The 16,005-nt window shown below is 42.6% G+C and overlaps 1 protein-coding gene across 2 annotated transcripts; it reads right to left on the bottom strand.

Moving 5' to 3' along the window:
* Window positions 1–7,769: 7,769 nt before the first annotated feature.
* Window positions 7,770–13,894, bottom strand: ifn2 (type I interferon 2). 2 transcript variants are annotated; one of them, XM_021556157.3, is made up of 6 exons: window positions 13,472–13,894; window positions 13,210–13,297; window positions 12,839–12,913; window positions 12,545–12,700; window positions 9,992–10,069; window positions 7,770–8,088 (listed from the first exon to the last, which is right to left on the bottom strand). In XM_021556157.3, the coding sequence occupies exons 2-6, from the start codon at window positions 13,294–13,296 to the stop codon at window positions 7,999–8,001; spliced, it is 486 nt and encodes a 161-aa protein (XP_021411832.3). In that variant the 5' UTR covers window position 13,297; window positions 13,472–13,894; the 3' UTR covers window positions 7,770–7,998.
* Window positions 13,895–16,005: the final 2,111 nt, after the last annotated feature.

The raw sequence follows: 16,005 nt of genomic DNA, 5'->3' as shown, positions 1-16,005 counted from the left end.
ATAATTTGGGTTCACTCACAAGATCTTCCAATGAAAACAAAGAAAAACAAGAGACAAATCCTTTTTAGAAGGCAATATGGAGGATGGGCTTCATTGTGTAAAAACATCTTGACAGTGTCAGGGCAAAAGGGTAAATCATTCATTACAATGAGCCCATAGAAAATTGAAAGGGGGAAGGGGATTCAGAATAGCATGCACCATCACATTGTACTGGGTGACATGTGACACTGCCCTGAAAGCAGACAGAACTGGAAACAGGTGTATTTCTTCCATTGTCACACCCTGATCTGTTTCACCTGTCTCTGTGCTTGTCTCCACCCCCACCAGGTGTTTCCCATCTTTCCCCATTATCCCCTTGGTAATTCCACCTGCGATTTCTGTTTGTCTGTTGCCAGTTCGTCTTGTCTTACCAGTGTGTTTTCCTGGTTTCCAGTCTTTCTAGTTTCTGTTTTCTAGTCCTCCCAGTTCTGCCTGCCCTGACTCTGATCTGGTTACGAACATCTGGCTGTCCTCGACCTGCACTTTGCCTGCTCTCTGTGTTATAATAAGTGATTTGTGTCTGCATCTGGGTAACATCCTGAGTCGTGATAGCAATATTTGACCAAAATCAGACAGCATTGTACTTTTAAACAGGTGATTGAAGAGACATGACCTAGGCAACCCGAAGAGTTCATCGTTACATAATGCTTATACATGCAATAAGCTAGTGATAATAATAATGTTGAGTGAGCCAGCATTGCAAGCAAGAATTTAACTGCACCTTTTACGCATGCTGTAAACTGTGTACAACAAATGCAATTTTATTTTATTTAATCAACCTAATTTTAAAGCACATAGTTGAGAATGGCATTCAAGAAATTAATACAGAAATGTAGGATTTCTAAGCATCCATATCTTCTCTTGTCTAGCACTACTACAGAATGTCCCCATACATGAATTCTAAGCCTCCATCCTCTACTGTTGTCCCCAAAACAGCACCAACGGGGCAAGAGTTTCCCCTGCTGGCCTGTTGACATCACTTCAAGCAGATCAGAACATAGCCTAGCGCGCAGACATTTCACTGCACCTTTTATACATGCTGTAAACTGTGTATAGCAACAACAAAAAATATATTTGATTTAATCTCCCAGTGTATTCAACCTAATTTTAAAAGGCATACAGTAAACGGTCAAAACTTTGGACACACCTACTCTTTCAAGGGTTTTTCGTTATTTTCATTATTTTCTACATTGTAGAATAATAGTGAATACATCTAAACTACAAAATAACACGTGGGATCATGTAGTAACCCAAAACGTGTTAAACAAATCAAAATATATTTGAGATTCTTCGAAGTAGCCACCCTATGCCTTGATGACAGCTTTGCACATTGTCTCAACCAGCTTTATAAGGTAGTCACGTAGAAATGTATTTCAATTAACAGATGTGCCTTCATAAAAGTTCATTTGTGGAATATAGAGGTAGGGGTAGGGGTGGTATATAGAGGACATATAGAGGACAAGCCTACTTGGTAAAATACCAAGTCCATATTATGGGAATGCTTGAATCAATGGAATATTAGCCACTTTCAATGTAACACACCAAAAAAACATTGGAGTAGGATTCTATTGCATTGACAGGCAGGACTCAGGTCCATACTCTACACAGACTGGTGTGCCATAACCAGCTAAAATAAGCAACGAGAAACAACAGTCCATCATTACTTTAAGACATGAAGGTCAGTCAATCTGGAACATTTCAAGAACTTTGAACGTTTCTTTAAGTGCAGTCGCAAAAATCATCAAGCGCTATGATGAAACTAGCTCTCATGAGGACCGCAACAGGGAAGGAAGACCCAGAGATTCCTCTGCTGCAGAGGATAAGTTCATTAGAGTTACCAGCCTCAGAAATTGCAGCCCAAGTAAATGCTTCACAGAGTTCAAATAACAGACACATCTCAAAATCAACTGTTCAGAGGAGACTGCGTGAATCAGGCCTTCATGGTCAAATTGCTGTGAAGAAACCACTACTAAAGGACACCAATAATAAGAAGATACTTGCTTGGGCCAAGAAACACGAGCAATGGACAATAGACCGGTGGAAATCTGTGCTCTGGTCTGATCCCAAAATGTGAGATTTTTGGTTCCAACTGCCATGTCTTTGTGAGACGCAGAGTAGGTAAACGGATTATCTCTGCATGTGTGGTTCCCACAGTGACGCATGGAGGAGGAGGTGTGATGGTGTGGGGGTGCTTTGCTGGTGACACTGTCTGGATTTATTTAGAATTAAAGGCACACTTAACCAATATGGCTACCAAAGGATTCTGCAGCGATACGCCATCCCATCTGGTTTGTGCTTAGTGGGACTATCATTTGTTTTTCAATAGGAGAATGACCCAACACACCTCCAGGCTGTGTAAGGGCTATTTGACGAAGAAGGAGAGTGATGGAGTGCTGCATCAGATGACCTGGCATCCACAATCACCCAACCTCAACCCAATTGAGATGGTTTGGGATGAGTTGGACCGCAGAGTGAAGGAAAAGCAGCCAACAAGTGCCCAGCATATGTGGGAACTCCTTCAAGACTGTTGGAAAATCAGTCCCGAGTGGGCTCCCAAGTGGCACAGTGGTCTAAGGCATTGCATCTTAGTGCTAGAGGTGTCACTACAGACACCCTGGTTTGATTCCAGGCTGTATCACAGCCGGCCGTGGTTGGGAGTCCCATTGGGCGGCGCACAATTGGCCCAGCGTCGTCCGGGTTTTTCCGGTGTAGGACGTCATTGTAAATAAGAATTTGTTCTTAACTGACTTGCCTAGTTAAATAAAGGGTGACAAAGGGTGGCTACTTTGATTACTACATGATTCCATATTTGTTATTTCATAGTTTTGATATCTTCACTATTATTCTACAATGTAGAAAATAGTACAAATGAAGAAAAACCCTTGAATGAGCAGGTTTGTCCAATCTTTTGACTGGTACTGCAGTTGAGAATGGCATTCAAGTGATTAATACAGCAATTTCGAATATCTAAGCATTCATATCTTCTCTTGTCTAGCACTACAGTATGTCCCCTCACATGAATTCTAAGCATTCATCCTCTCTAAAACTCTTGTGCCCACAACAGCATTTACGGGGGAAGAATAACCCCTGCTGGCAAAGTTCTTAGAGTATTGTGAGTATTGTAGATTGTAATACAGCTTTAGCTAGTTTCTCTTTTTGGGGCCTATAGCCAATTATATATCCAGTTGGCATGAATCGTATTTATAGTAGGGGACACCAGGAATGGTTGTAACACGGGACAGTTGTAACACTTGCAATTCCTCCAATCAGGAGTAAGGTAGAATCCTGTGATTCACAGTGCATATGCTCAGTTTAGTCTTGAACCCGCATGTGAAAAAGTTAGTCCCTGTGATAAACTCTGCACATTCTATTGACAGAAATCTGATTTTGAGTTAGGTAATTATTTTGACCCAATTTTTTGGGGGGGTGGCATCAACTGCTTTGTAGTTCCATTCACCAAACTTATATCAGGGTTATATCCATTCTGTGGAGAGATATTTGATGTAAGTTAGCAATGCTAAAGTTTAAACTAAAATGTTTTGCTAAAGAGTTGAGCTAAAATGATAGCTAGCTAATGGCTGAAAGGGTCAGGGTTAGTTGTAACAACTTGTGAGAAAATGAAACTACCCAGAGAAAAACAAGATGTTTTTGCTACATTTTTTATTTTGCTTTCAGCATGCCTGGATCATGGAAAAGAAAATCTGACAGCGGAATACCTCTCCACACTTTGAAAAGACTGTCAAATTATGTAGCAGAGCAGGGGTCAATCAGATCGGATGCAACGTTGTATGGCATATGTCATGCGATGCTGTACAGATTCTGCAAAGAGATAAAGAAGCTACTGGAGAAGGGGTTGAGAGAGCTTCCTCATGTAGGCTACCGTAGTAGAAACAGGGTCTTCATGGATGAGTAGGAGCAGAAGTTGTCAGAGTGTCTCTTGAGGGCAGCTGTGCCCACTGTGCCCACCTCTCCAACTGCCTTCCAGCAGGCACTGGAAGAAGAGCATAAACAGTCAATCACTCAGAAAGCAAAATGAATATGATTCTGCCTTAAAAAACAGCTGGAAAGATGCAAGCCAAAACAAACCACACTGAAACAACAACAAAAAAACTGTCTTGCAACCTCTCACGGATAGGCATCCCCTTAGCGGGACAACTTCCGGTGAAACTGGAAGGCTCGCAATTCAAATAAATAATCATAAAAATGGATATGGATATTATGGATATTAAACATTTAGGGACATACAAGTGTCTTATATCGATTGAAGGCTTAAATTATTGTTAATTTAACTGCACTGTCCAATTTACAGAAGGCTTTACAGCGAAAGCATGCCATGTGATTGTTTGAGGATGACGCCCTTCATCAGGTTTCATACAGTCACAAATAGCGATTAAATATTCACTTACTTTTTGAAAATATTAATCTGATTTGTCATCCAAAGCGTCCCAGCTTTAACATGTAGTTTCGTTTTGTTAGATAAAATACTTCTTTATATCCCAAAAAGTCTGTTTAGTTGGCGCCATCGATTTGAGTAATCCACTCTTTCAACATGCAGAGATAGGAATCCGAAAATATACCCCTAAACTTTGTTTCAACAAGTCAAAATACATTTCTATTTAATCCTCAGATACCCTCAAATGTAATCAAACTATAATATTTCATATGGAAAGAAGTATGTTCAATAGGAAACTCGTAATGTCTTCATGGCACGCACACACACAAATTTCCAAGCAGGTGTCCTTGTACTAAAACTCCTATTTCTTACTTGTTTTGGAAGTTACAAGGCTGAAACCTTGAACAAAGACTACTGACACCCAGTGGAAGCCATAGTATGTAGTAGTAGTACCAAATGTATCCTGGGAGGTAATTCAATATACCCCTATACTGTCCATTGTAATAGCATGGGCTCTCAAAAAAAAAATCTGGTTGGTTTTTCTTTGGATTTTCTCCTACCATATCTATTGTGTTATAGTCTCCTACATTATTTTAACATTTCTATTAACTTCAAAGTGTTTTCTTTGCAATGGTACCAATTATATGCATATCCTGGCTTCTGGGCCTGAGTAACAGGCAGTTTACCTTGGGCGCATCATTCAGACAGGAAGTGAAGAAAAATAAGCCTTATGAAGTTTTAAGAAAAAAGCCAAAACAAAGCACATTGAACCAGTAGATTCAGATTCCTCCAATGAGGAAAACTTCTGTCCATGGATCACTTTAACAATTCCAAGTCCAAGGAGGTCTGGGTGAAGTGCTGAGAATGAAAATGATGGGCCCACCAAGCCTGTACCCCAGGACAGCCATACCACTGTCACAACTGGGACTCTGATTAAGTGAACATTTCCAACATTCAGTCCCACACACACACAGACACACCACAAATGTTCCGGTGTTTAGTTTAGCCGAGTTATTGTTTGGTTGAGAAAGACCATTTAGTGGAGGGTATTATTTCTGCCAAACAAAATGTTAAACATGGCAATGTTGCTCTCATGCTCTCAATAAAGGTGTTCAATAATTAGTTGCATGTCAGGATTTATGCACTTTTTCAATCTGTTACAATTCACCCCAAGCGCTGTTACAACTAACCCAGACCATGGGGTAAATTGTAACACTTCACTCCTTGTTTTTAAGACAGGCAGTGGTTGAAAAAAACAGCCGGAACTTGCCGAGGAGTCTTGTTCTGCACACAGATTGTGCAGGCAGCGAAGAACGCAAAGGTGGCGTGACAGCGCGTCTGGCTTGATTTTCTTGGATCCCGGTCGGTAGGAAGTGGAGAAGTTAAACCGGGTGAAAAGCAGGACCCACTTAGCTTGCCTGGAATTGTGAAGCGTGGCATTGTGGAGATATTCCAGGTTCTTGTGATCCATCCACACAATAAAAGGATGTCCCCCCCCCCCCCCTCCAACCAGTGTCTCCACTCCTCCAAAGCTATCTTCACCGCGAGAAGCTCACAATTCCCCACATCTTAATTCCTCTCCATAGCGTTGAGGCCATGGGAGAAGAAGGCACAGGGATGTAGCTTGAGGTCGAGGGCAGAACACTGGAACAGGACAGCCCCCACTCCGACATCCGAAGCATCGGCCTCCACTACGAACTGACGGGACGGGTCAGGATGAACCAATATGGGAGCAGTGGTGAAGCGGTGCTTGAGGTCCTGGAACACCCGGTCAGCAGCTGGGGACCACGTGAATGGAACCTTGGGAGAGTTGAGTGCAGACAGGGGGCGCTAGGGTGCTGTAACCCTTGATAAAGCTGCAATAAAAGTTGGCAAATCCCAAGAAACGTTGCAGCTGCACTCTGGATGTAGGCTGGGGCCAATCCACCACCGCTCTCACCTTCCCGGGATCGATTTGTACATTCCCTGCAGCAATGATGTAACCAAGGAAGGGGATGGTGGAGCGATGGAATTCGTATTTCTCCACTTTCATAAAAATCTGGTTCTCCGAGAGGCCCTGGAGGACCTGTCGGACGGGGAGCATGTGTTCTTGGGCTGAGTGGGAGAAAACGAGGATGTCGTTGAGCTGAACAAAGATGAACCGGTTCAAAATGTCAAGGAGAACGTCATTAACCAGGGCCTGAAACACAGCTGGGGCGTTGGTAAGAACAAATAGCATGACCAGGTATTCATAGTGACCGCTGGCCGCGTTGGAGGCAGTCTTCCACTCGTCCCCTTCCCGTATCCGTACCAGGTGGTAGGCATTCCGCAGGTCCAACTTGGAGAAAATGATGGCCCACTGGAGCGGCTCAAAGGCAGAGGAGATGGGGTTCTTCACTGTGATGACATTGAGGCCCCCGGAAGTCGATGCAGAGGCACTGGATTTTGTCCTTCAAAGAAGATCCCTGCGCCGGCGGGGGAGGCAGAAGGGCGGATACACCCTGCAACTTAATTATGGGAGTGGGAGTGGTATTGTAGTTGACCCGGGCCTATAGAGCGCCCGTCCAATATTCTAATGTCCATGGGAATGGACAGGGCCTGAGTGGGGATGCCCGGCTCGGACGCCAAGGATGCGTCCAAAATACTCTCATCAGGGCCAGTTCGTACTGTCAAGGTTCAGGAGAAGACCCAGATGCAGACAGTTTCGAAGTAACAAAAGTTTATCACAAAAACAGGGGGGCAGGCAAACGACAGGTCAAGGACAGGCAGAGGTCAGTAATCCAGAGCAGAGCCCAAAAGGTACAGAACGGCAGGCAGGCTGAGGGTCAGGGCAGGCAGAATGTTCAAAACAGGGAAAACTAGAAAACAGGAACTAGAGAAATACAGAAACACGGGAAAAACACTGGTAGGCTTGAAGAAACAAACGAACTGGCAACAGACAAACAGAGGACACAGGTATGGACAGGTGAAACAGATCAGGGTGTGAGACATATCACATCATACCATTATACAAATGAATATACAGCATATCTACAATAACTCTATTTTATTCCAAGTCCTATGAAAGGACAGTGTGCTGCCACAGTGGCCTACATAATACACACTTTTGTCTAATGTCATACAGGAATTGACCTCGTTTATCCATTGAGAACTATTGGGAGGATCCCCATGATGCCACTTAAAAAAGATCTATATTTATGACTAAGCTAAATCAATTGTTTGTTTTTATTTTCAATGTGTCATGTGACTGATCAGCGACAAGTTTAATCTGCATCCCCTCTGATGATTGGATTAGGCTGCTCCATATTATCAATCCACTCTCGTTGTTTTCTGACAAGAACGAATCTGGACAATTTAATACACAATACATTTTTATTCACAATTTCAATATTATTTTTTCATTGATTTTCAAAGTACACAGGCAATACGTTTCAGTTCAATACAGGTACAAAAGGGAAATACAAAATATAAATAATAATTTATGAAAATAAAAAACAATAATTTACATATTTAAATATAATAAATAAACTAACAGGCATGATTGTATTCATGCTTTATAAACTGGTAAGTGAGATGAGTACGGATGCTCAGTACATCTGTCCCACAAGGATATCCAATCTTTGCAGATGACGTTTTGTCTCTTTCCTGATGAGCTCCCACGCCTCTGCACTGTAGTTCTGAAAAACATTGAACATTTGAAATCTTAGTGGGGTGAACTTTCTTGTCAACATAATGACCATATCGTCTTGAACAACAAATAAAGGACTGGTGCCGTATATACACTGCTCAAAAAAATAAAGGGAACCCTTAAACAACACAATGTAACTCCAAGTCAATCACACTTCTGTGAAATCAAACTGTCCACTTAGGAAGCAACATGATTGACAACATGCTGTTGTGCAAATGGAATAGACAACAGGTGGAAATTATAGGCAATTAGCAAGACACCCCCAATAAAGGAGTGGTTCTGCAGGTGGTGACCAGACCACTTCTCAGTTCCTATGCTTCCTGGCTGATGTTTTGGTCCATTTTGAATGCTGGCGGTGCTTTCACTCTAGTGGTAGCATGAGATGGAGTCTACAACCCACACAAGTGGCTCAGGTAGTGCAGCTCATCCAGGATGGCACATCAATGTGAGCTGTGGCAAGAGGTTTGCTGTGTCTGTCAGCGTAGTGTCCAGAGCATGGAGGCGCTACCAGGAGACAGGCCAGTACATCAGGAGACGTGGAGGGGGCCGTAGGAGGGCAACAACCCAGCAGCAGGACCGCTACCTCCGCCTTTGTGCAAGGAGGAGCAGGAGGAGCACTGCTGCCAGAGCCCTGCAAAATGACCTCCAGCAGGCCACAAATGTGCATGTGTCTGCTCAAACGGTCAGAAACAGATTCTATGAGGGTGGTATGAGGGCCCGATGTCCACAGGTGTGGGTTGTGCTTACAGCCAAACACCGTGCAGGACGTTTGGCATTTGCCAGAGAACACCAAGATTGGCAAATTTGCCACTGGCGCCCTGTGCTCTTCACAGATGAAAGCAGGTTCACACTGAGCACGTGTGACAGACGTGACAGAGTCTGGAGACGCCGTGGAGAACGTTCTGCTGCCTGCAACATCCTCCAGCATGACCGGTTTGGCGGTGGGTCAGTCATGGTGTGGGGTGGCATTTCTTTGGCCGCACAGCCCTCCATGTGCTCGCCAGAGGTAGCCTGACTGCCATTAGGTACCGAGATGAGATCCTCAGACCCCTTGTGAGACCATATGCTGGTGCGGTTGGCCCTGGGTTCCTCCTAATGCAAGACAATGCTAGACCTCATGTGGCTGGAGTGTGTCAGCAGTTCCTGCAAGAGGAAGGCATTGATGCTATGGACTGGCCCGCCCGTTCCCCAGACCTGAATCCAATTGAGCACATCTGGGACATCATGTCTCGCTCCATCCACCAACGTTGCACCACAGACTGTCCAGGAGTTGGCGGATGCTTTAGTCCAGGTCTGGGAGGAGATCCCTGAGGAGACCATCCGCCACCTCATCAGGAGCATGCCCAGGCGTTGTAGGGAGGTCATACAGGCACGTGGAGGCCACACACACTACTGAGCCTCATTTAGACTTCTTTTAAGGACATTACATCAAAGTTGGATCAGCATGTAGTTATGGTTTTCCACTTTAATTTTGAGTGTGACTCCAAATCCAGACCTCCATGGGTTGATAAATTTGATTTCCATTGATAATTTTTGTGTGATTTTGTTGTCAGCACCTTCAACTATGTAAAGAAAAAATAAGAATAAGAATATTTCATTCATTCAGATCTAGGATGTGTTATTTTAGTGTTCCCTTAATTTTTTTTAGCAGTGTGTAAAGCTTCTCGGAGTAGGCTGATTTAGGATCATCTTTGCCTTTTAGATCACTATAAATCGGACAGAGGAGACCTGAGAGAAGACCTGATACTAGATCAGCAGTTCTTCTCTGAGACACTTGATACATATGGCCCCAGAACCCTTTTTTTATGAACACGTCTCCTGTTAAGCCAAGCCTAGTTTATATTAATTTGATTACACCTATTAAACATATTTCCATACGAAACCAAACTCACCATTTTTCTCAGAACTTTTCTATTCAAATTCCTGAAGTACCGTTTCAGTCTCTTCTCAGGTTTCACGACAGGTGATACCTGTTGGACAAAATTAAACAAAACATTAGCGTCATATGTAGGATCTTCATTTGATCTGGGGGTTTTTCCTGAGAATTTCCTGCACGTCAGGAAATTGAAAAAAATGTGTGCGTTCAAGGTTTAAAAAGGATTCTAAAGTTAGCAATTTCGACTTCAAAATATCAAACTTGATTTGCCGTAATGAAGATACGCACCAAAGCCTACAAAAAAAATGTCAGTTAATTATAAACCACAATATTTTACATTTCAGTATTATTTTTGTGATGTCGCAAACTGGCTCAAAATCTGTAATAACCTATATACAGTGCATTCTGGAAGTATTCGGACCTCTTCCGCTTTTCCACATTTTGTTAAGTTACAGCCTTATTCTAAAATGGATTCAAGAAAAAAAATCCTCATCAAAATACACACAATACCCAATAATGACAATGCAAAAACATATGTAAATACCGTCAAATACCTTCAACATATGCAAATACCTTGAAGGTATTTGCAAAAACAATGCAAATACCTTCAACAATTCAGACCCTTTAACTTGAGACTCAAAATTGAGCTCTGGTGCATCCTGTTTCCATTGATTGTCCTTGATTGGAGTCCAGTTGAGGTAAAATCAACTGTTTGGACATTATTTGGAAGGCACACACCTGTCTATATAAGGTATTAGAGTTTGTAGGTCTTGAGGTTGTAGAAATTGTCTGTAAGGCTCCGAGACAAGATTGTGTCGAGTAACAGATCTGGGAAAGGGTACCAAAACATTTCTGCGGCATTGAAGGTCCCCAAGAAACAGTGGCCTCCATCATTCTTAAATGAAAGAAGTTTGTAACCACCAAGACTCATCCTAGAGTTGGCCACCAGGCCAAACTGAGCAATCGGGAGAGAAGCGCCTTTGTCAGGGGGGTGACCAAGAGCCCTATGGTCCCTCTGACAGACCTCCAGGTTTCCTCTGTGGAGATGAGAGCCTTCCAGAAGGACAACCATCTCTGCAGTACTCCACCAATCAGGCCTTTATGGTAGAGTGGCCAGACGGAAGCCACTCCTCAGTAAAAGGCACATGACAGCCCGCTTGGAGTTTGCCAAAAGGCACCTAAAGGACTCTCAGACCATGAGAAGCAAGATTCTCTGGTCTGATGAAACCAAAATTGAACTCTTTGGCCTGAATGCCAAGCAATACGTTTGGAGGAAACCTTGCAGGATCGAGGGAAAGATGAGCGGAGCAAAGTACAGAGAGATCCTTGACGAAAACCTGCTCCAGAGTGCTCAGGACATCAGACTGGGGTGAAGGTTCACCTTCCAACAGGACAACGACCCTAAGCATACAGCCAAGACAACGCAGGAGTGGCTTTGGGACAAGTATCTGAATGTCCTTGAATGGCCCAGACAGAGCCCGGACTTGACCTGATCAAACATCTCTGGAGAGACCTGAAAATAGCTGTGCCGTACACTCCCTACCCAACCTGACAGATCTTGAGAGGATCTACAGAGAGAATGGCAGAAACTTTCCAAATACAGGTGTGCCAAGCTTGTAGGTATCACGTTTTAAGGTCTAACCAAGGTGCAGACAGTGTTGAAGAAACAAACGTTTATTCTTTAAACAGGGGCAGGCAAATTACAGGTCAAGACAGGGGTCAATAATCCAGAGAGGGTATGAGACACCGGAACAGCAGGCGGACTCAAGGTCAGGTCAGGCAGAGGTCGGTAACCCAGAGTCGAGGCAATGTACAGGATGGCAGGGAGGCTCAGGGCATGCAGGAAAGGTCAAAACCGGGAAAGCAGCGAACAGGGACTATCGAAAACAGGAGCAAGGGAAACCGCTGGTAGGTTTGAACGGACAAAACGAACTGGTACAGACTGACAGAAAACACAGGTATAAGTACCCAGGGGATAATAGGGAGATGGGCAACACCTGGAGGGGGGTGGAGACGAGCACAAGGACAAGTGAAACAGATCAAGACGTGACGGTAGCTTCATAACTAAGAAGATTCAAGGCTGTAATCACTGCCAAAGGTCCTTCAACAAAGTACTGAGTAAAGGGTCTGAATACTTACATAAAAGTGATATTTCATTTTTTTTTTATTGTGAACACCTTTGCATGCATTTCTAAAACAGGGTTTCTGCTTTGTCATTATGGAGAATTGTGTAGATTGATGAGGGGAAACATGTATTTAATCAATTTTAGAATAAAGCAGACGTAACAAAATGTGAGAAAAGTCAAGGGGTTGAATCTTTTCCGAATGCATTTTATGTGTAGATTTTTTTCACTTGTAGAGTTAGTAGGCTACACCTAAACCAGGGCTTTCTGATCCTGTTCCTGGAGAACTACCTTCCACACCTGATTCGTTAGGTGGTTGATAAATTGAGTCAGGTTAGTTTACAACTGGGGTTGGAGCAAAAACCTACAGGAGGGTACCTCTCCATGAACGGGGTTGGAGAGCCCTGGCCTAAACACTGATACTTTAAAATAGACTTGTTACTTACACAGGAACTAAGGTTCTCAAATTGGCGATCGAGAATGTTGAGGAAATCGTCCAGGTTTTTCTTGTCCCAGGTGACTGACTTCCTATTCCTATTCCCATCAAACAGTTTTATGATTTGATAGATGGTCTCGTTCAGGAATCTGACTTTGTCCTCAAACTACACAGGATGATACAAAAAAATACAAAAAAAGTTAGAAACAGTATAGGCTTCCGTTATGGCATCAATATTACATGGGGTCAAGACCACTATACCAAAGCATATCAGAACATGATAAGTCACAATTCGAGTCTTTACCTCGGCATCATATATGTGTCTGTAAAGTGATGTTGGGAAAAGGACAGGAGCATTCTGCTTTGTGATATCTCCTCCCTGGAAAACAATCAATATAGTATGTCAAGTCACGTGTCAAATACTTAAAGAGCAATCAAGACTGACATAAAGTATAGCTTATACTGCAAGTACAGTAGGCCTAATGTAGACAGCCTCTCTGGACCGCTCTGTCATTATATCCTTAGCCTATATTTGAATATACATTGTAAAATGGAGCTAACAGTTCTCTAACACAGAGGCTAAACATGAAACATATGACTATTTTACTTGGTTGGTTGTTTTGCTGTCCTTAATACATGCATTCAGTCTCCTCTTACAGTGTGCTGATAACTCACCATCTGCTCCAGCTGGGAAAGGTATTCTGCGCTTAAGTGACCGAAGTGGTGTTGGATCCAGTCACAGCAATGACACACACTCTGCATACTGCAAAGAATAAGAAAAAGACACGTCCAACTCTGCATTGTACACATTGTAAAGAGCTGTTTATTTTGCTTTTAGCTTTCCAGATGAGTTTGAACATCTTGGCGGTGTTAAGTAGTTTTACTGTGGAGTTAGGAAAGGGAAAACTGTATGGAGAATTTCCCCCGATCAACCTACCGGAGGCGGGGACTTTCATTTTCCAGACTACAACATGCAGCAATAAGAATTGCATGCCTCCTCCGTCTTCTGGACCAACAAATCTATACACATTCTCCTTGAAATCAGCTTTGAATTATAGTTGAACCAAAATATAAGATTATTAAATGTACATATCGGCTAGGCTATTAGCGAGAATAAGCTATTCGCGAGCATTGCTTTCAACTGCTAATAACTTCGCGTGAACGATTTTTAAAAAGGCTGATAACAAAATCGTCGAAGTCGAAATAAAACCCACAGTTCTTTAAGAACTCTGGACATATAATACATAAATTTAGTGGGTTTCTTTAAAAGGTAGTCCGAAATACTGTTCCGCAGTCCTCTGCTGTTGCGATACAACTGAAAAGTAATTTGGAGACGTCAAAGCCCTACCCCCACCACAATGACGCAACCAACTTTCACCCTACTGTTGTCTGCTGGTGATGCAATGTTGACAAGCAACGACAACATGATTTGTTGGAACGTTCGATTTGTCGTTTTCTTTACAACTGTAAATATCATATACTGTAGGGAAGTGGTCACCAAAACTGTCTTGCACGGTCCTGGAGACGAGAAGGAGGAGGTGCAGGCTTTTGTTCCAACCCAGTAGAACACACCTGTTACATCAGGGTCTTGATAAGATGTCATAGATGGTTTCATCCTGAAATGTCATATTGTAGGCTAAAATATGAGATGTAGCCTAACTATTCTGCTGGGAATTTATTCATAAAGCGCCTCAGAGTAGGAGTGCTGGACCCCCTCTGTCCATTCATTATAATCTAAAAGGCAAAACTGATCCTAGATCAGCACACCTGAGATGCTTTATAAATGCGGGTCTTGGTGTTATTCAATATAGCCTTATTGATAAGCCTTATGTATAAAATACATTTTATCTATTGGGGACCAGCAATGAGGATGAATCATAGGAGTGACACTTGAAACGTGATACCAAAGAGTCAGAGAGCAATATTTCCCATCACGTACAGGTCCAGTCAAAAGTTTGGACACACCTACTCATTCAAGGGTTTTTCTTTATTTTTACCCCATTCTACATTGTAGAATAATAGTGCACACATCAAAACTTTGAAATAACACATATGGAATCATGTAGTAAGCAAAAAAAAAGTGTCAAACAAATCAAAATATATTTTGTATTTTTGATTCTTCAAAGTAGCCACCTTTATGACAGCTTTGTACACTCTTAGCATTCTCTCATCCAGCTTCACGATGTAGTCTCCTGGAATGCATTTCAATTAACAGTTGTGCCTTGTTAATGTACTTTTAACAAGGCACAACTGTTAATTGAAATGTGCCTTGCGAAAGTATTCGCCCCCCTTGAACTTTGCAACCTTTTGCCACATTTCAGGCTTCAAACATAAAGATATAAAAATGTATTTTTTTGTGAAGAATCAACAACAAGTGGGACACAATCATGAAGTGGAACGACATTTATTGGATATTTCAAACTTTTTTAACAAATCAAAAACTGAAAAATTGGGCATGCAAAATTATTCAGCCCCTTTACTTTCAGTGCAGCAAACTCTCTCCAGAAGTTCAGTGAGGATCTCTGAATGATCCAATGTTGACCTAAATGACTAATGATGATAAATACAATCCACCTGTGTGTAATCAAGTCTCCGTATAAATGCGCCTGCACTGTGATAGTCTCAGAGGTCCGTTAAAAGCGCAGAGAGCATCATGAAGAACAAGGAACACACCAGGCAGGTCCGAGATACTGATGTGAAGAAGTTTAAAGCCGGATTTGGATACAAAAAGATTTCCCAAGCTTTAAACATCCCAAGGAGCACTGTGCAAGCGATAATATTGAAATGGAAGGAGTATCAGACCACTGCAAATCTACCAAGACCTGGCCGTCCCTCTAAACTTTCAGCTCATACAAGGAGAAGACTGATCAGAGATGCAGCCAAGAGGCCCATGATCACTCTGGATGAACTGCAGAGATCTACAGCTGAGGTGGGAGACTCTGTCCATAGGACAACAATCAGTCGTATATTGCACAAATCTGGCCTTTATGGAAGAGTGGCAAGAAGAAAGCCATTTCTTAAAGATATCCATAAAAAGTGTCGTTTAAAGTTTGCCACAAGCCACCTGGGAGACACACCAAGCATGTGGAAGAAGGTGCTCTGGTCAGATGAAACCAAAATTGAACTTTTTGGCAACAATGCAAAACGTTATGTTTGGCGTAAAAGCAACACAGCTGAACACACCATCCCCACTGTCAAACATGGTGGTGGCAGCATCATGGTTTGGGCCTGCTTTTCTTCAGCAGGGACAGGGAAGATGGTTAAAATTGATGGGAAGATGGATGGAGCCAAATACAGGACCATTCTGGAAGAAAACCTGATGGAGTCTGCAAAAGACCTGAGACTGGGACGGAGATTTGTCTTCCAACAAGACAATGATCCAAAACATAAAGCAAAATCTACAATGGAATGGTTCAAAAATAAACATATCCAGGTGTTAGAATGGCCAAGTCAAAGTCCAGACCTGAATCC

The sequence above is a fragment of the Oncorhynchus mykiss genome, chromosome 13 (assembly GCF_057628025.1).
Source record: "Oncorhynchus mykiss isolate SJ-2025 chromosome 13, ASM5762802v1, whole genome shotgun sequence".
Lineage (NCBI taxonomy): Eukaryota > Metazoa > Chordata > Actinopteri > Salmoniformes > Salmonidae > Oncorhynchus > Oncorhynchus mykiss.
This window is presented reverse-complemented; position numbering and strand designations above follow the sequence as displayed.